The 24,748-nt window shown below is 64.9% G+C and overlaps 1 protein-coding gene across 1 annotated transcript in view; it reads right to left on the bottom strand.

Annotated features, from left to right (window-relative positions):
- TBC1D22A (TBC1 domain family member 22A) overlaps positions 1-21,580 on the bottom strand; it is a 130,356-nt gene extending 108,776 nt beyond the window's left edge. Inside the window, 4 exon segments of the mRNA XM_054719651.1 lie at positions 3,712-3,822; positions 3,825-4,051; positions 5,561-5,617; positions 21,376-21,580. Coding sequence (XP_054575626.1) covers positions 3,712-3,822; positions 3,825-4,051; positions 5,561-5,617; positions 21,376-21,437 — 457 coding nt within the window. The 5' untranslated portion in view covers positions 21,438-21,580.
- Positions 21,581-24,748: the final 3,168 nt, after the last annotated feature.

Raw genomic sequence — 24,748 nt, 5'->3', positions numbered from 1 at the left:
TGAGCGCAACACCACTGCGCGCAGGCTCCTGCCCCTGCCTGCGCCTCCCAGGTCTCCCCGCGCCACGGGGAGCAGAGAGCCCACCTGCTGCCGACAGGAAGGCGTGGGGCACAAGCCGGCCCCGCCCTCCCCAGGTGGCAGGCCTGTGCCCACGGAGACACGACACGGCCCCGCAGGGGGGAGGTGAGAGCATGCCGCATCAGCAGCCAGGACCAGGGACGGCCAAAGGGAAGAGCCATAGGCCTTCGGGTCACTCGACAAAGCCACCGAGACCAACAGGGACCCGCAGCCAGGCTCTGAGCCCCGCAGCTGAGCCCCGCAAGCTGTCACATCTTCCAGCCGAAAGTGAAAGTGGAGTGAAAACAGTCCCCTGGAAACGGGGCGAGGAACCCCGCCGAGGAAGGTGCTGACGCCTGCGAGTGGTAGCTGCTGCCAGGCCGGGGGAGGCAGCACCCCACGGCTCCTGGGCCCGGAGTGAGCTCATTACAGCAGAAGGGGAGGGGAAGGCTTCGCACAGGAGCCCTCAGGCACGGAGCGGCATCCGCGGCCTCGGGCAGAGTCTGGCCCAGATAAGCTTCCAGAAAAGCCTGCGAAGTGGACAGAGCAGGGAGCACCCCCACTCCCCTGGGGAGCCAAGTGGACAGAGCAGGGAGCACCCCCACTCCCCTGGGGAGCCAAGTGGACAGAGCAGGGAGCACCCCCACTCCCCTGGGGAGCCAAGTGGGCAGAGCAGGGAGCACCCCCACTCCCCTGGGGAGCGAAGTGGGCAGAGCAGGGAGCACCCCCACTCCCCTGGGGAGCGAAGTGGGCAGAGCAGGGAGCACCCCCACTCCCCTGGGGAGCGAAGTGGGCAGAGCAGGGAGCACCCCCACTCCCCTGGGGAGCGAAGTGGGCAGAGCAGGGAGCACCCCCACTCCCCTGGGGAGCGAAGTGGACAGAGCAGGGAGCACCCCCACTCCCCTGGGGAGCGAAGTGGGCAGAGCAGGGAGCACCCCCACTCCCCTGGGGAGCGAAGTGGGCAGAGCAGGGAGCACCCCCAGTCCCCTGGGGAGCCAAGTGGGCAGAGCAGGGAGCACCCCCACTCCCCTGGGGAGCGAAGTGGACAGAGCAGGGAGCACCCCCACTCCCCTGGGGAGCGAAGTGGGCAGAGCAGGGAGCACCCCCACTCCCCTGGGGAGCGAAGTGGGCAGAGCAGGGAGCACCCCCACTCCCCTGGGGAGCGCGGGCAGGACCGGGCGGCCTCAGGCTCTCTCCCCAGAACCCACTCCTCAGCCGCATCTCAGGAGCCACAGGTCAGTGTCAGCAGGAGGCTCAGGCCACAGCGTGGCAGTGAAGGTGCTGGACGGCCGCACCTGCGCTCAGAGACGAGCCAGGGCCGCGCTGAGACAGGGAGGACCGCGCACTCCTGGCAGAGCGCACCGCGGGCCCCCCTCTCAGACAGGGCAGGTGGGGCGTGGAAGGCAAGGTGACTGACGCCCGAGGAAACAGGAAGACCCGCACCAGGTCTCCCTGCTACGGCGCGTGGGAAGCATGGCAAGTCCCCCCGAGGGTCCCTGAGGGCGGGGTCTAACCGCCACCTGTGGGCAGCCACACCAGACCCCGTGCGCAGCTCCGCCACGGTCAGCGACGGGGACAGCTGTCACCTGGCCGTGCCCACTGAGCTTCCCAGCCACAGATGCGCTTTGCCATGAACCCAACGGCTCCCTAAACAAGCAAGGGCATCTGACTCGGGCACGGAGCCTCCTCAGACGGCCACTGGGAAGGTCAGGGCAGCGGGCGGGGCGGGCGCGGAGGCAGCTGTGAGCCCAGGCGGCACCGTCTGGCCCCAGGCCGCCGTCCGCCCAGGCCGAGGGCCGCAGCGGACGCAGCAGGCAGGCCCCGTGGGCACTGCGCGGGGGACACCTGCTCCCCATGGCCGCACCCGGGACAGACAGGCATCCGACATAAATGCTGGCGGGGCACGTCACGAAGCAGGAGAGGCGGTGCTGACTGGACCGCCCCGGGAAGTGGAACACCCCAGGACGTGAATTACACAATGCTGTCATGTGAGCAACCAAGTAAAATGGAAATCACAGCCCTGGCCAGTGTGGCTCAGTGGATAGAGCATCGACCTGTGGACTGAAGGGTCCCGGGTTCGCTTCCCGGTCAAGGGCACATGCTCGGGTTGTGGGCTCCATTCTCAGTAGGTGGCATGCAGGAGGCAGCCGATCCATGATTCTATCTCATCACTGATGTTTCTCTCTCTCTCCCTCTCCCTTCCTCTCTGAAATCAATAAAAGTATTTTAAAAATTAAAAAAATAGAGTCACAGGTCCTCATCTGAGCAGAGGCCAGGCCTGGGATGTCCCTGTGCAGGGACGAGGGGGGAGCACAGGGGGTGGGGGAGGGGGACAGGACACAGCAGGAGGCCCGTGGTCGCCAGGCCCTGAGGACAAGCGAGTTCACTTCAATAGTGCCTAGGGAACGACAGCGGACACCAACAGGAACGGACCTGGAGGAGGCCCGTCTTCTGGGAATTTGCAGACGAAGCTGCAGACCAACATGACCCTCCTCGGGCAGGAGGCCTGACCTGCTGGCTGGGACTCCCCGCCGGAAGGGCTCACCCCTGGAACCCCGCAGGCGTCCCCTCCCCCGTGAAGCCTTCGCCCATGCCCCCGGCCTTCCACGAGACCACGCCAGGCTCCCACGCCGGGTGCTCCTGGATCCTGTCCGCCACCGTGTCCCATCTGTCTCACGGAAATGAGAGCACGGAGTGCCAGCTGGCACACACGGACAGCCTCCCCGTGCCAGGACCGGGTCCCTGAGAACCAGGCCTGCCGTGTTCTCCTTCGTGCGCCGCTGAGCAAGCTGAACCGAAGACACGCCCGGTGTCCTGGCACCAGCGGGTCAGCCCCACAGGACCAGGAGCACCGGCTGCAGAGCAGGCCCAGCAGGCCGCTTGCCCCTGCTGTGCACCTGCGGGGGAGCTCCCCTGGGCGGCCCATGCTGGGCACGAGGGACGTGGCACAGCACCCCGGCCTCCGCCCACCACAGCAGCCGCAACACCCGGCCCCACTGTGACAACCAAAACGTCCCGAGACACTGCCCGTAACCCGGGGCAGAACTGCCCTCCAGGCGAGGCCAGAGCCAACACGAGACCCCACCCCCTGGGCCAGGCCCACCCACAGCGCTGGCCCGTGGCGGATGCTCCGTCACTGGGGTCCGACATCCCAGACCCTCCCACACAGCAAGTGCAGGAAGTGAGCAGTCGCCAGGACGGCCGCTGAGTGCCGGCAGGCAGGGGGGCCGAGCAGACAGGCTCCCCCGGAGTTTCTCATCGGCGCACCCCGCACACCCTGAGGCTCCCCCGGAGTTTCTCATCGGCACACACCCCGCACATCCTGTGCCCACGCGCGGGTCCCTGGAGGCAGCACCGGCCGCTGCCAAAGGAGGGCGTCCTCTGCCCGCGCAGCTGGACTGGCCCTGCCGGGAATGCCACGCGAGCGCGACCAGCGCACACCGAGGAGGCCCGAGCCCTGCGCTCACTGCGCCCGCCCCGCTGGCCCCAGAGCCGGGGCCGGCCCTCCGCCGGCAGGAGAGGGGCTGAGAGGGGGCACAGAGCTGAGCGCTGCTTCTCCCGCCGGGGAGCCCGCGGCGCCCGGATGACGCCCTTCGGGGCCTTGAGGGCAGGGCTCCCCCTGCAGGAGTGCACCCCAGCTCGCGCCCAGCCCACCTGCAGGACCGGGCGTGTGGCTCTCGCTGACAGACTTCACCAGCCGCAGGTCCCCGCTGGCGACGGGAGGCGGCTCTGCCGCGGGCGTGGGCTCCTGCCCGGGCCGCGGGGCTCCTGCCGCTTGTGCTGCTCCTGCCGCTGGCTGTGGTCGCGCAGGACGCGGTGGGCCGTCTCCATGACCACCTCCGAGTTCAGGCTCTCGGCCGCCATGGCCAGGAGCTCGTCGTCGTCCTCGCCCGCATCCCAGGCGTCGCTGGTGTTGCTCTCGAACTCCTGGAAGGTGCTGCCCCTCTTGGCCCTCACGGGCGTGGCGGGCGCCTTGGGCGCGGCCTTGAGCAGGCTGCAAGGCAAAGGCAGTCGTGGCCCCGGAGCCCCGGAGCCCCGGGGGACAGCAACACCGCTTTCACCGCAGTGGAGCTGGCGGAGGGGAGAGAGCCGGACTCCACATCCCTCTGCGGAGCTGCGGGCTCAGGCAGGCAGACACGGTCTGCGGAGCACAGGCGCCCGAGCCTCGCCGGGCAGGGCCCACACATTCCCTCCTCCCGGCGTCCCTGCCCCCCTCCCGAGGCTGCGGGGGGGGGGGGGGGGGGGGGGGGGCCTGGGGGGGGGGGGGGGGGGGGGGGGGGGGGCGGGGGGGGGGGGCGGGGGGGGGTGGGGGGGGGGGGGGGGGGGGGGCGCGGGGGGGGGGGTGGGGGGGTGCGGTGGGGGGCGTGGGGGGGGGGGGGGGGCGGGGGGGGGGCGGAGGGGGGGTGGGGGGCTGGTGGGGGCGGGGGGGGGGGGGGGGGGGGGCGGGGGGGTGGGGGGGCGGGCGGGCGGGGGGGGGGGGGGGGGTTGGGCTGGGGGGGGGGGGGGGGGCGGTGGGGGGGGGGCGGGGGGGCCGGGCGGGGGGGGGGGCGGGCGGGGGGGGGGGGGGCGGGGGGGGGGGGGGGCTGGGGGGGGGGGGGGGGGGGGGGGGGGGGGGGGGGCGGGGGGGGGGGGGGGGGGGGGCGGGGGGGGGGGTGGGGGGGGGGGGGGGGGGGGGGCGGGGGGGGGGGGGGGCGCGGGACGGGCGGGGGGGGGTGGGCACGGGGGGGGGGGGGGGGGGAGGGGGGGGGGGGGGGGGGGGGGGCCGGGGGGGGGGGGGGGGGGGGGGGGGCCGCGGGGGGGGTGGGGGGGGGGGGGGGGGGGGGGGGGGGGGGGGGGGGGGGGGGGGGGGCGGGGGGGGGGGGGGGAGGGGGGGGGGGGGGGGGGTGGGGGGGGGGTGGGGGGGGGGGGGGGGGGGGGGGGGGGCGGGGGGGGGCGGGGGGGGGCGGGAGGGGGGGGGGGGGGGGCGGCGGGGGGGGGGGGGGGGGGGGGGGGGTGGGGGCGGGGGGGGGGCGGGGCCGGGGGGGGCGGGGGGGCCTGGGGGGGGGGGGCGGGGGGGGGGTGGGGGGGTTGGGGGGGGGGGGGGGGGGTGAAGGGACCGCTCACAGGGCACAGACAGGCCTTTGGGACACGGATGGGGATACGAGACCCCCCCAGTGTGACTGCAGACATCTGGGCCACACCTTCCTCTCGCTCACCTGTGGCCGGGAACGGGACACACAGGGCGGAGGGAGCCTTGGGCAGCCGGGCAGGGTGCGTGGAGAGCGAGGGACGCCACCACCACCCGCCGGCGGGGGAGCCAGCTCGTGTCCCCTGCACAGGCGCCCGCTTCGGGCTGTGCTTCCACGTCTTCCCCGCCCGCCCCAGGAGGGTGAGCGTGAAAGGCCAGCCGTGTCTCACGCGTGTTTGTGGACGGAAGCCCGTGCCCGCCCCCCGGAACTCCAGGGAGCTGGAGGGCCACCCAGCCCCAGGACCCCGCAGCACCCGGGAGAGCGGCGTCACTTACGTGCCATGCAGCAGTGGGTCAAAAGGGGGGTGCTGGGCGCCGTACACGTGCTGGATGCTGGTTCAAAGGAAGGAAAGCACGTTAGCTTCTGTCGCTCCCTGGGCACCCGGCCACCCTCCGGCCCGTCTGAGGGACGATGGCGCCATCCAGGCCCACGCCCACAGACAAGCAGGCGTCCAGCCCCCCGCGAAGGCCGCGGCCCTGGCTGTGTCAGCACAGCCTCAGGCACCGCCACGGGGACGGGGCTGCTGGAGCCCCTGCGCTCGGCCGCTGTCACAGGCAGGACATGACAGGTGCCATGAAATGCATCAGGAAACCCCCGGCTGGCCCCGTCTGTCTAAAGCCGCTGCACCAGCACAGAGAGGCACGTGCAGTGTTCAAAGACTCAGTGGACAGGAGAGGCACATACGGTGTTCAAAGACTCAGTGGTTTTATTGAACAGCCTGAGGGATAAGCTTAGAGTGAGATGGCAACGTGACCCGCGTGGCAGACAACCAGGTGGGTCAGCTGCGCAGCCCCGCCTCCTGGGGACGGCCAGCCGGGGTGGCCACGTGACCGTGCGGGCCGGTCAGCAATACATGGCAGGCCTCCCTCCTAACAGACGGAGACAGCGGGGCGCGCACCCCGAGCCCCGGCTTTCCCTTCCTCCTGCTCGGCACACGGATGTGAGGCCTGGGACTGCCCAGCCACCCAGCCACCCTGAGAAACACGCAGGAAACGATGCCCCACGACGGACGGCGGGGAGGAGGGGGAGTGCGGTGTCGGGGCCACCCCTCAGCCTCCACGCGGGGAGCACCCGGCCTGAGGCCCCGGCGGGCAGACGTGCTCCCACGCGGTCCACACGGAAGAGACCGCGGCACGTGCTGACGCAGCGGGGCTGGGCTGAGGACAGACGCAGACCGAGGCTGTTGGGCACAGATGGATGTTTTCATTTGTCCAAACAGAATGAAATCCCCTCTCACTTAGCAATAGAGCACGCCTAGCTCCCCACGTCGGTACTGTTCTTCCATTTACTTAAATGCGCTGACCTACTTTGCACGGACTGCTTGGTAGCTGTAAGAATTCAAGCAGCATATGTAACGTAAAAGCACCATCATGAGCAGGCACGCAGGATTCCTCCACATCCCTCTGCGGTTCCTTGGAACTCCATCAGTATTTCTGAATTAAGTCTTTAAAATCTGTGCTAATGGAATGAGCGCCAGCGGACTCATCACTGCCTGGCCAGCCCCCCGGACAGTACCCCTCTCCCCTCCCACTGTCCCCCCATATGGCTACGCCAGGGCGCATGTGACCAGTGCTGACTGCCAGGCACGCAGCTGCCATCGAGGGTTTGTGATTGCAAAGCAGCAGCCAGCACCTCTGGGGACAAATGCCAGCCCCGGACGCTGTGCCATGAGGACGCGCGCCCAGACAGGGAGCCGGGGACACGGGAATGCACGGCTGCAGAGGCTGCGGGCGCACGGCCAGGGCAGAACGGCCGCTCCCGCAGCCACGCGACGCTGCGGGTCGCCACTGACCTGACGGAGCCAAGTGGGCTCTGCGGTGCGTCTCCTCCGTCAAGCTGAGGGAGCAGCTCCTACGCCTTGTCATCTGTGCTCCCTGTCCCCTCCCTGCCAGGCCCTTTGTCCATTTCCCTGCGGGGCGTCAGCCTCTTCTCACTGATGTTCAAACTTCCTGAATCAGAGGACTCCTCTGTCATTCAGGCGGTGTGGCCGGCAGAGTAAGGGCCCTGACGGACGTCACATCCTGACCCCGGAACCTGTGCTGTGTCGCCTCGCGGGTGTGCATGAGGGCGAACCCCTGGGGCTTGTCCTGGAGTACCCAGGTGGCCCAATCTAATCCCAGATCCCTCCAGGGGCCCCTCTCCCGGCGCCGTCAGAAGCAGCGCCATGGAGCGATGCGCGGAGGCCTCCAGAAGCTGGGGAGGTAAGGAAACGGGGAGCCTGCCAGGCCAGCCCAGCCAGCAGGGGGCAAAGCCAGGTAGCGGCAGGGACGCGCACGCGCCTCGCAGTGAGACCGTCAGGGGCCTGGCGTTGCGGCCCACGGAGGGCTGAAACCGCCCGTCCCCTTCCCGGCGGCCGCCTCGGGGCCACACCTGAACCTGACGCTGCAACTCCCTGCAGGGGTTTGCGTTTCCGCCCAAGACTCTGGGTCTCCAGGCAACGTATCCCCTCACCCTGCACGCGTGTGAAGTTCATGTTAATGTTCACGTCTTTTTGCAACGTTCTGCCAAGACTGCTTTCTGAGCCAGCGCTAACGGTGCAGCCGCTTTGCTGTCCTGTGGGGTTTCGTTTCCTGGATGTGAGGAGAGCGTTTTAGCCATAACCCACCTTTTCCAATAACTTTCCATGGAAACACAACGCAGACAAAGGCAGAGCCGTCCGGGGAGGCCGGGAGCACTGAGCGACGCTGGCCAGGCAAGATCGTTTTTTAAGTGTGTAGGTGCCCGCCCGGGCCAGCGGACTCGGGGAGCACTGTTCTGTGCACCTAAGGGCGGCGAGTTCCATTCTCAGTCGGGCACAGACTCAGGTTGCAGGATCCACCCGTCCCCAGTCTGGGCATATACATGAGGCTGCCAATCAATGTTTCTCTCCCTCTCCCTTCCTTTTTCCAGACTCAATGGAAACATACCCTCAGGTGAGGATTAGAAAACTAATTATACGACGTGACAAAGTGGGATTTATCCAAGGAATGCAAGGCTGGTTTTTTTTAATTCTTTATTGTGTAAAGTAGGACCTAAGTCTCCTTTTTCCCCGTGCAAGGCTCGCGTTGATGGGGGAGGGCATGTTATCAGCAGTGGCCCACAGCTGTCTGGTGGCAGCCGCCTTACTAACCTCGGGTAAGGGATTTCCTTGCGGACCCTGGGAAAGGGAAGGCTGCGTTACAAGGACAAGCCCTGGAGAGAAGGCAGCCGGAGCCCAGACCACGGACAGCCCACCTGAAGGGAGCTGTTCCGGGCGGATCTCCGCAAGGACCATGAAGAAGGCCGACCCCGGAGCTCACTAACTACAGACTCCTCCCGCCCACCACCCTGTGTGTACTCAGCCAACCGGCGAGGGGTCAGAGCAGAATTTCCAGGGTGACCGACCGCTCTCCCCATGCTGCCGGTTTTATTGGGACAAACACTCACACGTGATTCAACCCTGCCTCTGATTTATTTGGCTCAAGCAGTGACAGGTGGCCTCAGATCCATTGTGTCCGGTATCAGTTTAACAACCAAAAATCAATTACTACAAAATACCATATTAATTCAAGGACAAAAACCACATGATCATCTCAGCAGAACAGACATTGTAAAAATGTCAACACCCCTTCATGGAAAAAGGTTCCACAAACTAGAATTCGAAGGAAGTGCCCTCCCGCTGAGCAAGAACATCTGCAAAGCCCACAGCTCACGTCAGACCTGGGCTGGAAGAGGCAACGAGACGCCACCTTCCCTCCACATTGTCCTGGAGACCCGTCCAGAGCAATCAGGAAGGAGAAATAACGGGCATCCAGATGAGAAAGGAAGAAGTAAGACTATCGAACAAGATGACATGATATTTACTGGGTAAGGTAAATCTTAAGAAATCCACTAAAAAAAATCAAATTCAGCAAGGTTTCAAGATACAAGATAAATGTACAAAAATTAATTACATTTCTATACACTTGCAAGGAACAACCCAAAAATGAAATTAAAGAAACAATCCCACTTATAATGGCATCAAAAAGACTGAAACACTTAAGAATGGATTTAATGTGAAACTTAAACATAGCGTTGAAAGAAATTAGAGACCTAAGCGTCAGGCGGTGGCTTCTTAGGATGACACCAAGAGCAGTGACGACAAGCTAAGCTGGACGCTGTCGAAAGGAAAACCTTTGTGCTCGGAGAACACCGTCAAGGCAGCAGAGACCCTCCCAGCCACGCCTGCGAGCGGCTGGTACCCGGCCAGCCTCGGAGACAGGGAAAGCCGGCGGAGAGGCCCGACCACGGCCTGCTTGCTGGGCGGCTGGCGACCGATGACACGGAACAGTGTGAAGCCCGGCAGGAAGGCCTCTTTCGGGCTGCTCGGTTTCCAGGGACCCGTCTCCCTGGAAGGCACCGTGGCTGCCCTCAGACCCTCGTGAACCCGAAGGTTGTCAAAAAGCGGACCAAGAAGTTCACCCGGCAGTCAGACCGCGATGTCAGGATGGAGCGGACGGGCGGACCCAGAGGCACTGCCAAGAGGGGGCGGAAGAGTCCGGGCCGGGCCGATGCCCAGGCGGGTTATGGAGCAACAAGGAACCAGCACACGCTGCCCGGCGGCTTCGGAAGTGTCTGGTCCGTAACGGCAAGGAGCGTGCGTGCTGCCGAGGGGCAACAGGTCTCCCTGTGCCGAGGCCGCTCACGCGTCTCCTCCAAGACCCGCAAAGCCCCTGTGGGAAGCCACTGCCATCAGTCACCGACCCCAGGGCCAGGCTGCGCAGCGGGAAAGCGATAGACTGTGCGCACATGGCATGTGTGTTAACAGAACCGTAAATTCTGCCCCAAAAAAGAAAGAAAATAGACAACCCACAGAACGGGGGGAGGGGGGCTGCAATCACATATCTGATAAAAGACTGCATCTGGGATATGTGAAGGACTCTCCAAACTCAAAAATAAAAGGACAATTAATTTAAAAAGGAAAAGGGATTTGAACAGCGACTTCTCCAAAGAAGATACACGATAGGTCAAGAAGCAAATGAAAGGAGCTCAACATCTGGTCCTTCAGGAAATGGAAGCCCAGTAAGCGACCACTTCCCACACACTCGCTGGCCGCAGGGAGACAGATAACACCGAGTGTGAATGAGAAACGGGAATGGAGCCCTCATGCCTGCTGCCGGCAGTGAAACATGGTGTGGCCACTTCTGGGAAACAGACTGGCCGTTGCCCAAACGTTTTTAGAAAGAGTGACCGTCTGACCCAGTCACTCCACTCCCTATGAACCCCCGAGAGACATGAAGACATCCCGCACCAAACTCCCACGGGCGGTTTGCAGCAGCACAGTCCTAAAAGCCAAAGGCAGAACCCACCCAATGGCCGTCCGCAGAGACACGGATGAACAATCGCGGTATCCCACACAATGGAATGCTATCCTATATAATAAAAGGCTAATATGCAAATAGACCACACAGCAGAACGACCGATCGCTATGATGCGCACTGACCACCAGGGGGCAGACGCTCAATGCAGGAGCTGCCCCTGGTGGTCAGTGCGCTCCCACAGGGGGAGCGCCGCTCAGCCAGAAGCCGGGCTCATGGCTGGCGAGCGCAGTGGCGGTGGTGGGAGCCTCTCCCGCCTCCACAGCAGTGCTAAGGATGTCTGGCTGCTGGCTTAGGGTGGGGAGCGGGCCTAAGCCAACAGTTGGATATCCCCTGAGGTCTCCCCGACTGTGAGAGGGCACAGGCCAGGCTGAGGGACCCCTCCCCCCGCGTGCATGAATTTCATGCACTGGGCCTCTAGTTCAGCTATAAAATGAAGTGCCGACACGCCACCACATGGAAGAACCTTGAAAACATGCTAAGTGCAAGAAGCCAGTCACGTTTCCTCTGTATAAAATGCCTAGAATGGACAAATCTAGAGACAGAAAATAGATGAGTGGCTGCTAGGGGTGGGGAGCGGGAAGCTGGGGGACAGCTAAAGGGGACAGGGTTTCTTTTCCAGGTGGTAAGCATTGTCTGAAATGAACTGTGAGGATGAATACCCGACTCTGTAATACACGAACATGTGTCACGGAATGTAAAACTGTAACTGAGTGAATGTGCGGTGTGAATCTAAGGGGGTGAACTGCATTGTGTGACTCTCAGTAAAGATGGGGTTTTTAAAGGCAATCCAGCTGCCACCTGGTCCGCCCGGGTCCTCTCCTGGAGCGCAGCCACATGCCAGCCGCACTGGAGCCCCCCGGAAGCCTCGCCACGCACAGCGCGCGGTCCCAGCCGACAGCCCGCCTCCGCCAGACACGTGAGGGGGCCAGCCTTCTCGCTGCGTCCCAGCCGTCCAGCTGCCCAGTGACGCCCAGACACGGTGGAGCCGACCAGCCGCTCCCCGAGTCAGGTCTGAGCTCCTGGCCCTCAGGATCCATGAGCATTTCCTCTTGGGAAAGAGAAGCGCCCGCCTGCCTAGACCACGCACACCCACCAGGATGGCCCTCCCGGAGCGTCCTGGGGCCTCCTGACCTGGGCAGGCGGTTTCCAGTTGTAGGAATCAAAAGGCCTGGGTCTGCCCTGGCCGGTTTGGCTCAGTGGATAGAGCGTCGGCCTGTGAACTGAAAGGTTCCAGGTTCGATTCCGGTCAAGGGCACATGCCCGGGTTGTGGGCTCCATCCCCAGTAGGGGGACTTGCAGGAGGCAGCCGATCCTTGAGTCTCTCTCATCATCGATGTTTCTCTCTCTCTCTCTCCCTCATCCTTCCTCTCTGAAATCAATAAAAATATATTTTGTTTAAAAGGCCTGGGTTCGAGTCCCACCTCTAACAGCTAGAGCTGGCACATTGTTAGCCAACTAATTGCTCTGAGCTTCAGCGTCCTCGTCCCAGAAACGGGAATAAGAATGTGTATGAAGCCCGGCCGGTATAGCTCAGTGGTTGAGCATCAACCTATGAACCAGGAGGTCACAGTTCGAGTCCCAGTCAGGGCACATGCCCGGGTTGCAGGCTCGATCCCCAGTGTGGGCCGTACAGGAGGCAGCCGATCCATGGTTCTCTCTCATCATTGATGTTTCTCTCTCTCTCTCCCTCTCCCTTCCTCTCTGGAATCAATAAAAATATTTTTTAAAGAATGAGTATGAAACGAGATAACCATGTATGATAGCAGTGTGAGTACTGCAAAGTGATGTACGAACAGCACTCACCGACACGCCCGCCCTATCTGGGCTGAACACTCGCGTTCTCCCGGGATGTCTCAACACGTTCACACGGTTCAAAGCCGGAGGCCGCGCCGCTGCCTGCTGGATCCCGTGCGTTCAGGAAAGCCTCGCAGCGTTATCACGGGCTGCAGGCCTCTCCCTCCCGCGCAGCAGCGAGCTCATTAATTCTTCATGGGCAACCACTTGTGTTTATTGAGCAGAAAATGTTCCAACAAAGTTCAACCTCAGACTAAAAGGAACCTCATTTCATCTTATTAAAATTTCATTTCTATTGGGCCTTGCATAGCTGAAAAGAAAAACAAGTTTCAACTGAAGCCATTTTAGAAAAATAAGTGGCAACTACCTCATTTCAGATCATGAAATCTTTCTTTTACAAACACACGGCCCAATAAGCTTCTTAATAGATTGTGCTGCTTAAAAGCACCACAGTAACTCACAGTCTTACAGAGAAACCTCGTGGTCCCTCATGGGAAGGAGGCGCACGGACACAGCCCCACTGTGCGCACACGCCCTGCACACCCAGGGGCAGGGCCAGGGATGTTTGACACCTGTTCTCTTCTTTAGTTTTTAAGAATTATCTGAAAACATGAGTACACAAACTGGAATACATACATGTAATGGACCATGAACCAAAAAAACATGATGGAGCCACAGCTACAAGAATTAAGATAGGCCAGCTTCATGACATGACACTGAAAAGTAAGCAGGATGCGCACAGTATGACAGCATCTCCCAGGACCCTGTCCGGCTGTCTTTACACAACAGGTCTAGAGGTTTTTAAGACTCAAGATCAAGACTGCCTGGGCCTACTGGTGCACAGCCAAGCTCTGGGGCCCCACTCCCCCCGCACGCTCCCCCCACACCTGGCCCTCAGCACACTCCCCCACACCTGGCCCTCAGCACACTCCCCCCACACCTGGCCCTCAGCACGCTCCCCCCACACCTGGCCCTCGGCACGCTCCCCCCACACCTGGCCCTCGGCACACTCCCCCACACCTGGCCCTCGGCACACTCCCCCACACCTGGCCCTCAGCACACTCCCCCCACACCTGGCCCTCAGCACGCTCCCCCCACACCTGGCCCTCAGCACGCTCCCCCCACACCTGGCCCTCAGCACACTCCCCCACACCTGGCCCTCAGCACACTCCCCCCACACCTGGCCCTCGGCACACTCCCCCCACACCTGGCCCTCGGCACGCCCCCCCCCACACCTGGCCCTCAGCACACTCCCCCCACACCTGGCCCTCGGCACGCTCCCCCCACACCTGGCCCTCAGCACGCTCCCCCCCACACCTGGCCCTCAGCACGCTCCCCCCACACCTGACCCACAGCCACTCTCACTGCCAAGGCCCCCCGGCCCCTGACTACAAGACGCCCGCACACCCAGGGAAGCGCCTCCAGGAACAGATGGTCCTCAGCCCAGTGTGATGTCACCCACGCTGCGTCAGAATTCCCGCCCGCCCACGCTGCTGGGACTGTCCTCACGCCTCCCCCGCAGAGCGTGTCACATGCGACACGCGGCGTTCCGGGGCGGTGCCTCCTCCCCAGGATGGCTCGGCTCCTCGCACACCGGGCACGGGAGGCCCCCACGCCGCCGCTCCCTCTTCCTCCCGCGCGCCCCGCCGCGGAGGGCTGGAGCCCCACAGGCAGCAGGGCCGGCAGGCAGCTCACCCGAGGCCCTGCAGGCCCTGCGCGCCCCCTGCAGGCCCTGCGCGCCCGCCGGCCCCTCCCGCCGAGCTCCTCCCATCAGGGCGCTTTACCAAACCACGCAGAGGCAGCGGGACCCTCCACGCGGGAGAGGTGGCGTCCGGTGCCCCACCCCAACCGGGCGTCCCAGAGCCCCAGCCGGGAGGGGGCCCCGTCCTGTGCTGTACACACGGAGAGCGGGGTCAGCGTCTCCCCGCACCCTGAGAAGCGTGGCCAGCACCCCCGCCCGGGTTCCCACCCCAACGGCACAGCGCGCCCTCCCACCGCCCTGGCCTCGCCACCTGCGCCCACGTGAGAACGGAGCCGCCTGGAAGGCGCCCACCCCCGCTGCCCCGTTCACCGGAGGGCTTTCGGGAGGGCCCGGAGCTCACCCAGAGGGCGGGACAAACGCAGCTCTCTGTGGTGAGCCTCAGAGCCGGCGGGTCATGCCATTTGTGAGTTTAGTAGGAATGTTTATTGAAAGGAAGCTCATCTTGCCCTGGCTGGTGTGGCTCAGTGGACAGGGTGTCGGCCTGCAGAGTGAAGGGTCCCGGGTTCGATTCCGGCCAAGGGCACATGCCCAGGTTGTGGGCTCGATCCCCAGGGTGGGTGTGCAGGAGAAAGCTGATCAATGATTCTCTCTCATCGTTGATGTTTCTAACTCTCTCTCTCTTCCTCTCTGAAATCAATACAAATTTATTTTTAGAAAAAGGGGAAGCTCGGTGGGTAAGGGAGGCTGGGGAAGTTCAATTGGAAGAAAAAGGAGACGATGTACTACTATTTGTAATACTTTAAACAATAAAAAATAAATAAGTAAAATGAAAAAATAAAGTTAAATAAATGAATAAAGGAAGCTCGTTTTAAAACCTGCGGAGAGAACACGTGGAGAGCAGCTCCCCGCACACGCAGGCGCCGTGCCAGGCGGTCTGGCCCCGCAGCAGGGCCCGCTCAGTGCGCAGCCTGTGCGAGAGGAAGAGCCGAGAGGCCGCGCCCGCCGGCAGGCACGCACCAGGCGGCCTGGGAGGGTGGCCAGGATGAGCAGGACGCACAGAAGAGCCCCCAGGTCAGAACCCGGACCGGGCCGGCAGGGCGGCCTGAGCTCACCGCCAGCCAACGCTCAGGAGCCGCGGCCCTGGGAGCCTCCAACTGCTGCCCGTGCGGAGAAGCACGCGTGCGGCTAGCCGGTGCCTGGCGGGCCGTGTGCTCCCTGCGTGGCCCGATCAGTCAGTCAGTCACGTGTGTCCAGCCCTCGCCCTCACAGTGCACGAGGAGCCTCCGTCACTCTGGGCCACTGAGGCTCCGCCCCTCCCACCTGGGACCCGGCCGGCATCTCCACTGAACCCCAGAGAAGAGGGAACCGTTACAGAACGGGGAACGAAGACGGGAGACTCAAACTGAGGGTGCCCGTGGCGCGTGGCGTGGGCCCCATCAAGGGAAGGGCCGGCTGACGCCCTCCCTCATCGCAAAGGGAACGCCGGGGGAGCCGGGAGCAAACTGCGCGTCTCGCCGCTCCAGCCCCCGAGGCCGCGATGGCATGGAGCGTGAGCGCGGAAAAGCCCCCACTGGTGCTCCCACGGGCCCCCACCAAACACGCCACCCGCCGGGCACGGGCTCCTGGGTCCCTGCACACAGAACACGGGGTGAACACAGACCCGCTGCTCAGGAAACACAAGCCGGCCAACGGGTTTTAACCACACGCGAGGCGCTGGTCGGCCGCAGCTCACAACTTCTCAGCAGGCAGGGGCTGCAGAGGCTGCCAGCGAGGGACCAGCCACCGAGAAGACGGACCCGGGCACCCACCCACGTCCGAGTGCGGGGCTCTGCAGGGCAGAGGCTACCTGCAACCCTTCCTCCCCCTGCCCCTGGCACACGCCCTGACCCTCCCCCTGACCCTGGCACACGCCCTGACCCGCCCCCTGCCCCTGGCACATGCCCTGACCCTCCCCCTGCCCCTGGCACACGCCCTGACCCTCCCCCTGCCCCTGGCACACGCCCTGACCCTCCCCCTGCCCCTGGCACACGCCCTGACCCGCCCCCTCCCCACCTGGGCTTCTGTGGCTGCTGCTACGAACTACCCCCAACTCAGTGGCACGTGTATTCACGTCCTGAGGTCGGAACCCGAGCCCCACCCGCTGGGTCCAGGTGTCAGCCGCTGCCCGAGCACCATTCCTGCTCTCAGGCTGCTGGTGGGACGCACTTGCCTGTGGCTGAGGGGCCGTGGCCCTGCCGGCTGGAAGCAGAAGGCTGCCCCGCTTCCGGGGGCCACCGGCACCCTCTGCTCTGGCCCCTTCCTCCTCAGAGCCAGCACCCACAGAGCAGGGGCTCCGCCCACACCGACTCCCCTTTGCCATGTAACGTGATGCTCCGCAGGTTCCAGGGACGAGGACGCGGGCATCTTTGGGGGCCGTTATTCTGCCGCCCACACCCATCCTCCGGCCAGACCCGGTGATCCCCCGAGCGCCCAGCGCCAGCCCGCCAGTGAACCCTGCGTCCCACCTGCAGTGTGGGCCTGAACCTGTCTGTCCACGCCCCTGGGACCCCAGCCACTGCCCGCTTCCTCCCCCCTCTTCCAGGACCACCCTCGGTCCCGGCTCCTGGCTCTAGGACCAGACCCGAAGCTTCTCCATGGACCTCAGAGCCGGCTGCTCTGGCTCGCCCCCCTCCTGCTTCCTCCTCCAGGGCCACTGGTCTCCTTGCGGCGAGTCCCCGCCAGCGGTGCTGACGGCCATCCACGTCCAACGCCAGGTCTCGGCTGGTGCGGCCTCCACGGCGAGTGCCCAGCTACACTGCCCACGTGTGTTCCCAGAGCGCGGCCGTCGGAGCACTTCCGACGTTGGCGTGTCTACGTGTTTACTGTCTCCTTCCCCCATGGCCACGCCTCCTTACCCGCCGCCGTGGCCCCGGCCGTGGGAGGCTCCTCAGTGTCTGATGAGTGAGCTTCCCTCCGCGCTGCTGAGCGCCGGGGCCTGCGAGGCGACTGCAGAGCTGACTCTCACCTGCTCAGGCCCCTCGTGGCTGAGCCGTCAGGGCCGCGACACTGGGAGCCCTCTCCCCCGGGGTCCACCGGCACCACGGCCCTGCCGCACTCCATCCGGCCTCCCGCCGCCAGCCCGGCAGCCGCCAGCACAGCAAGCAGGGCCCGCGGAAAGGCGCCGGACTGCCCGCCTGCGAGGGCTTTGTCCTGGCATCTGACGCTCCGGTGGCAAGCGTGCCAACTGCAGCGGCAGAAATCACGGCCCCTCCGGAGCCGAGCGGGTCAACGGCCCGAGAAAGAACAGGCCCGGGGAGTCGGAGACGGACCTCTCCCGCGTCTGAGCCTCCCCTGCTGGTGCGCGTCAGCCACCACCTCCCCCGCCCCGGATGCTCGCAGCAGCCGCCAACGGGTCTCCCCCTCAGCCCTCTCAACCCCCGCAGACCCACCCCGCCTCAGCCCCCACCCATCTCAGCCCCCACCCCGCCTCAGCCCCCACCCCGTCTCAGCCTGGCAGCCCGAGGAACCCCGCCACACTCACCGCGGGTCCCGCCACTCTGCCCCAAGGAGCCCACAAAGGCCCTCTGTCTCGCAGAAAAGCCTGAAAGCCCACGTCCTCTGTGACCACGAGCCCCTCCCCCTGCGCCCCAGGACTCCCCCTCCCTCCCTCCCTCCCTCCCTCCCTCCCGCACTGTCTTCATGCCCTTTGCCCTCAGACACACCAGCACTGACCCCCAACAGGGCCTTTGCACTTGCCAGCCCTCAGCCTGGACCCCTCCTCCGCCTCCCCGGGACGTGTGCCTCCGCTCCTGCACATCTTGTCCCGGGGGGCCTGAGGGAGTGGCGCGCCCACCGCGCCCCCCTCCGGACTCCCCACCCCACGTCCCTGCCTCACACCCCTCGGACGGAGCCGGCTCGGGGCCGCTCCGGCTCACTGCACGCTGGGACAGCACGGCTCCGGTCTGTCTCCTCGGTGTCCAGCGCCTGGACTGCGGCTGGCGCCCAGCGTGGGTGAAGTAAACACTGGATGCGCGAATGAATTACCAAACTCTCCTCTCATTCCATCCATGAGGCCAAGCGGACAGCCTCCCGCAGGTCAGCCGGGCGGACTGACCCACACCCTCAGGCCTCCCGTGCAGACACGGACCGAGCAGGAGCGACATGCCCGGAGGCCCCCCGGGACTAACAGGAAAGGAGGCCAAAACCCGGACCTCGGACTCCCGGTAGCGGCCTTCCCACCGGCCACTCACCCGCCTCACGCGGAAGGACTTGCTAAGAAGGCCTCAGCCCAACGTGCAGGGAAGAACTAGGTGTGCAGGGGGCGGGGCACCAGCCAGGCCGCCTCCCACGGGGTGAGACCCTGACCACGCCTCGCCCTCCCTCTGGGTTCCCCGGAAGACAGCGGGGACCACCCCCCTTTACCGGCACTGACCGGGCGGCGAGGGCGGCACGCGCCCTGGACTGCAGAGCTCACGTCCGCGAAGAAAACAAGCAGCACGCGGCAGCGCACGCGAGTCTGGTGCACGCAAAGGCACATGGGTCCGGGCGCATGGACACGAGGAGGCTCACTGGAGGGGACGTTTACGAGTTTAAAAAGGGAGGAACGGGCGGGCTAGGATTTGCTGGTCTAATGAGAATGAAATTGACGAGCATCACCTGGACGGGCAGCGAGCGCCTGCCTGCGGGTCAGCACCGCTCAGCACAGTTCAAGCAAGGAGGCTGGAGATGCGGCGCGGACTCAGCAGGTCGGGTCACGAAGGGCCTGAGGCATGATGGGAAACACTCCTGCTTCTCGGCCCGCCTTCCAGGGCCTCCAAGCCCAGCCCGCCGCTGGAGCACCGCGTGGAGGCAGAGCGAGTCTCGTAAACTCCGAACCCCCGGAGACTACGCCTGCCGAGCACAGGACACGGCCGCATGCACGCCCAGGGCCCACCCTCGGGTCCGGGAAGGAGCGAGGGGATGGTCACTAAGGAACCTATAAAAGCCCCTCACGGCCCTGCACGGCGTGGTGGGTGTCTCCTTCCACCGAGTTTCTCTGGGTCCGGGTCCACACTCAGAACAAAGAGCTGAACAATCATGGAAGCACCTGGAAGGGCCGGCAAAGCCACGGGACCTGGCGAGGACCCGACAGCACGTGCCGGCCCGGGCAGAGACTGTGCCTGTGGCCAGCGGTCACCACTGACCTACCGACAGGAAAAGGACAAACCTTTGCAACTCCTGTCCGCGAAGCAACGGCACTGCCAGGGGCAAGGCCACCAGCAGGGCAGGGACACGGGGACAGGGCAGCGGCACAGGCCTCGGGGGCCACCCTCGCTGGGTCCTGCACTGGCAGTGACAGCCCCAACAGTCCTCCAAGGCCCCACACACTGTCACTAACACGGGAGCTGCTCTCAGAAACGCCTGGACACAGCCCCACCGGCTCGGCACGGACACGGGCGGAGAAAAATGGCTCTTTGGGAACACGGGAGCGCAGAGCAGACAGACGAGGCTGCCTTGTCTCCTGCGGCCGTCCTAACCAACGGCCACACCTCAGTGGCTTCCAACCGGACGCTTGTCCTCTCCTGGTCCTGCAGGCTGGGAAGCGAAGGCGAGGTGTCGCGGGCCACCGTCTAGGAAGGCTCTGGGAGGGCCCTCCTTGCCTGTCACTCCCCTGGCTCCCAGGCCCCTCGGCGCTCCCTGGCTCGTAAGCGTGGCCTCCGCTTCAAATGCCGTCTCCCCGAGGTCTGCGTCTCTGTCCAGACTTCTCTCTTCTTAACAGGACACCAGGCACGGGCCTAGGGCCCACCCTACCCCAGCGTGACCCTTGACCTGATTACGCCGCACCAGGTCCCAGTCGCAGGCTCATGGATTTGGGGGGCACCACTGAACCCAATCCGAGGACGAATCACCAAGAGACAGGCATCCATCCGAAGGTTTCTTCACGTCAGAACCACACCCGGGAGCTCCACTGTTCCTCCATCTTGATGGTTAAGTGGTTCATTTCATTCGGACTGAGAACCTAAAACCCACATGTGCGGTTTTTTTGTTTTTTTGTGTATGTTTTTATTGATTTGAGAGAGAGAAAGGGAGAGGGAGAGAGAGATGGAAACATCAATGATGAGAGAAAATCACGGATCAGCTGCCTCCTGCACGCCCCCTCCTGGGGACTGAGCCCACAACCCAGGGCATGTGCCCTGACCAGGAATTGAACCGTGACCTCCTGGTTCATAGGTCGATGCTCAACCACTGAGCCACACCAGCCGGGCAACATGTGTTCTGATGCCATGCGGTGCCTGTTCCGAGTCCACGTTCCAGAGCGCTTGTCCCTGTCACTCCTGGGGCTTCCTATTTGCTGCCGTTCCAGAACGTTCACATCATCTGGGACCCGACACTGGTCTTAATGAAAGCTCTTCCTGTTCCTCAATCAAGCACGGCCCTAAGAGTAAAAGAGGGTCTTGGTGGCCCCCTCCCAGGCAGTGGCTCACCCTGCGGACCCCACATCTGAAGAGTCACGGTTCCTGCCTAGACAGTGGTCTCCAAAGCTGACCATCCGCACTCACACCCTGGTGTTTCTCGGGAACCTGCTGCCGAAGCTGTGCCTGGGGTCAGTCCGCTGGGAGTTACGATCGCACCGCGATTCCTGATGTCCAGTACCTCAGCCTTCAGCTTCCAGACAAAACTGGGCTTGGAAATCCTGGCGTCTGTTTACCCTCCTCCCTCCAGCAGCGCCGCCCGCCGGGACAGAGTCTTCTCTGTTCTTCTCCGCGTCCCTCCGGCCAGGCTGGGCGGTGACAGCCACTCAGAGGAGCACTGCGGAGTCCAGGGAGCGGCCAGGTCAGGGCCGGGGCTCGGTTGTTGTTGTTGTTGTTGCTTCCTGCTGCTGAGTCAGGCGGGCAGTAGGTTTGAGGCCGAAGTGGGGCCACGGAGCTTCACGGGGCGCCTCCCATCGACCTCCGCGCTCCAGGCAGAGCGGCGGCCACGGCGGGTCAGAGCCGCCACGCCCCGAGCAGCCCTCCCCGGCCGGCTCCGGACCCCGCCAGGCCCCCGACCCCGCCAGGCCCCCGGCCCCGCCCCGGCGCCCAGGTCGGCGCGGAAGGGCCCGCGGTCCAGGACACACTCGCCGGCCGCTGCCCCGCCTCCCGGCCTCGCCCCCTCCCGGCCTCGCCCCCCAGACCCCGCGCCCCGACCCAGGCCCCTCACCCCCGCGCAGGCCCCTCCGAGCCCAGGCTACCCCGCCCCGGGACCCCGACGCCACGCACAACCCAGCAGGCCGACCTCTGACCCCTGACCCCAGCCCCGCGCGCCCCGGCACACCCACCTGCCCGGGACCTTGCTGTTGCTGCGCTTCCAGAACTGCTTCCTGGCCCCGTCGCTGGCCATGGCGCCTCCTCATCCCTCAGGCCTGCGGCCCCGACACCCCGAGCGCGGCCGGCCCGCCCCGGCGGTTCTCTCCTGCACCCCGGGGGGGGGCCCCTCAGCCGTCCCGGGACACCCCGGCGCAGATCCAGGGACTCTTCCGCCTCCCTCCGGAAGTTGTGCCTCCGCGCACCCGGAAGTCCCGCCCACGTCCCAGGTGCGCGTGAAAGAGCGACGCCCGGCGGCGCGGCGGTGGAAGTGCAGCGGCGGGGCCTGCCCTGGGTGGGCTGAAGGCCTGGGCTCCAGGTCCCCCTGGGACAGAGGTCCTGGTCCCGGCCCAATGGCAGGCGGCACCCCGCTGCGGGCCGCGGTCCAGGCCGTGCGCCCGCCTGTTGGAGGGAAGGAAGCAAGGGGGCAGGCCGGGCCTCAGCTGAGCACCAGCTGCGCCTGGAGACGCGAACAATCCCGCGGCCCCAGCAGTGCCCTGCGCGTCCGTCAGGCCCGTGCACGTGGCTGCAGGATGTCCAGGACTTACTGCCAAGTGAAGCTGAAAGGATTAATTTTTACATTGATCACAGGTTGAAATAAATATTGCTGGTATATTGGGTCCACTAAACCAGATTGCCAGAATTATTTTCACTTTTTATTTTACTTTTTTTTGACATTGCACTTATTGGGGTGCCTTGGCCAAGCTGAACACACAGGTTTCAGGTGTGGGTTTCTGTGTATGTGCCCACCGCCCAAACTCAAATATTTTCCTTTTTTTTTTTAACGTGGCCACCAAAACATGTTAACGTAGGGATGTGGTTTGCGTTGAATTCCTCTCGGCCCTGTGGCAGAGACCCGGGCGTCAGGGGCCGGCACTCAGGCTGGATCTGCAGTAGAACTTCCAGGGGTGCTCTTTGCAAAGAGCTGGTGGCTACGTGCTCTGATTAAAGTCCCCCCGCGCCTCCCCCTCGCCGATGGGACGCGGCATTGATTAGAGCTGCTCTGTATTGCACCAGGTGCGGGGTACGCATCAGTTCCGTCATAGGCCAACCCTCACCCCAGGAGAGATCACCCCTTGTCTCAACAGAATGTGGCTGCCTTGGCTCTCACGACCCTGAGCTCTTTTTTTGTTTTGTTTTTTAATATATTTTTATTGATGTCAGAGGAAGGGAGAGGGAGAGAGAGAGAGAAACATCAGTGCTGAGAGAGAATAACTGATTGGCTGCCTCCTGCACCCCCACACTGGGAGTCAAGCCTGCAACCTGTGCAAGTGCCCTGACCAGGAATCGAACCCTGATCTCCTGGTTCATAGGTCAATGTTCAGCCACGGAGCCGCGCTGGCGGGGCACAACCCTGTTCTTTGCCCCGTCTCGTGTTAGCAAGCCTCCCGCAGCCCCGGACGCACCCTGTGCACCCTCGCAGAACATGTGTCTTCCGTGAGACCTTCTCCTTCTGTCCTGTTGATGCCAACAGGCCCGTCCGGCACCGGACTCCCCGCCTCCCTCTCCCTCCCACGACCACGCCCTTGAGCACGAAGCCCATTAAACGCACCATCACGGTCTGGTCGGCCTCAAAGAGGCTCAGGACAAAGCCTTGGACCTGCTGACCACAGAAACAGCTTCGGATGAACTAAATACAACATCGGGCCTCCGCGTCACAGCCCAAGGCCCGTGAAAGCAGACGACCCCACCACCACACCCCGCAGCCACTCAGACTGGCACACGCGGATGTCAGAACCGGAACCAGCGATCAGCTACCTCTTGCCCGGGCCCCGGCCCCTCAGGAGAGCCCAGGACCCCCCTCCATGAGTCACCATGACCAACGACGCCCCCGTCCAGCCTGTCCCCGGGGCGCTCTCTGCATGTTAAATGGATGGCACCATGGGAACTCTCCAGAAATCCCCTCCAGTCTCAGCTGTAGAAACTCTACAGGGACCCCCTCCCAGGAGTAACCTCAGCAGATGCTCTGTGACCCCTGCCGACCCCCCAGTAGGTCCCCCGTGACCCTGCCGACCCCCCAGTAGGTCCCCCGTGACCCTGCCGACCCCCCAGTAGGTCCCCCATAACCCTGCCGACCCCTCAGTAGGCCCCGGCTCCTGTGCGGCTCTGCCTCTCGGACTTCCCCGGGACCCTGTCCTCACGTGACCTCAGGGAAGCTCCTGACCGAGCCCTGGTGGGTCCTTAGGGAGGATCTTAGGGCCCTTCCTGGGGGGCCGGGGAATTGTGCTGGGTCCCCTCCCGTGGAGCTCAGGGGGGGCCCAACAAACCCTCCTCAGCGGGCCGCCCCCCACAGCCTCGGGCCCACAGACACTTCAGAAACGTCCACGGGAGCAGGTGCCGGGGGAAGGCGGTGGGCGGGAGAGGGGCCGTGGCCGCAGGACAGGCGAGGACACACCTGCCCACGGGGTGCCCCAGCGGACTCCAGCCTTGACCGCCAGCGCGGGGACCACGCGACGAGCCCCAGGCGTGGCCTGTCCTCGTCCAGCTCCTGGGTGACCTCAGGGACGGGGCAATCTGGGAGGACGGTGGCTGCCCACCCCCCTCCCGGGACATCGCAGCCCCTGGTGGAGTCTCGGACCTGAAGGCCAGCCCCGTCCCAGGGACCGAGCCCGGGCACAGCCGCTATGACGTGACCCGAGGGCCCATCTGCAATGCCTCCGGCCCTCCGTCAGCGCGCCCCCGGGTGGGGGTGGCCGGGTGCGGGCCGGACCTGGGGTGGACGGGAGCCTCAGGGACAGCCCTGGGCAGCGCCCCCCTGGCCTCTGTTGGGACTGCCCCCTGTCGCCTCCTAGAGCAGGCTCAGCCTCTCCCAGCTCTGTCCTTGCCTCCCAGGTCCCTCTCCTTCACCCATGGGCGCCACGTCTCCTGTCCCTCAGCCCACGTCCACCCTAGTGACTGGATCCTTCCCAGAGCCGGGCTGGAGGAGGTTCTGCTCAGAGCGAACTCCCTCCCTGCGGTACTCACAGCCACCGCCAGGGGGCGCGGTGCAGCGGGGATGCGGCCACCAGGTCAGCCACCGGGAAGCCGGGGACACAGGGCTGCCTGGGTGCGTGCTCCATGGCATGCACCCGTGTTTGCGTGAGGCGCCCGGGCAGAAGCCTGTGGGAGCCGGGCAGCGGCGCCGCACCGAGTGGCCCAGGTCTGCCAGGCCCCGCAGCCTGCCCTGCGCCCCTGGCATGGGCAGCCGGAGCCCAGCCCGGACCCCCGGCCTCGAGGGTCAAGCAGCTGTGGAGCGTGGCGGAGCCCCGGCAGCCAAGGCAGCACCGCGGGGTCTCTGCCCGGGTCCACGGCGCCAATGCCAGGCCCGGCTGACCGCGGCGGGCAGCGCCCACGGGCTCCGATGCTGCC

Source organism: Eptesicus fuscus, chromosome 7 (genome assembly GCF_027574615.1).
Source record: "Eptesicus fuscus isolate TK198812 chromosome 7, DD_ASM_mEF_20220401, whole genome shotgun sequence".
NCBI lineage: Eukaryota > Metazoa > Chordata > Mammalia > Chiroptera > Vespertilionidae > Eptesicus > Eptesicus fuscus.
Note: the sequence above shows the minus strand (reverse complement) of the source record. Positions and strands in the feature narration are given on the sequence as shown.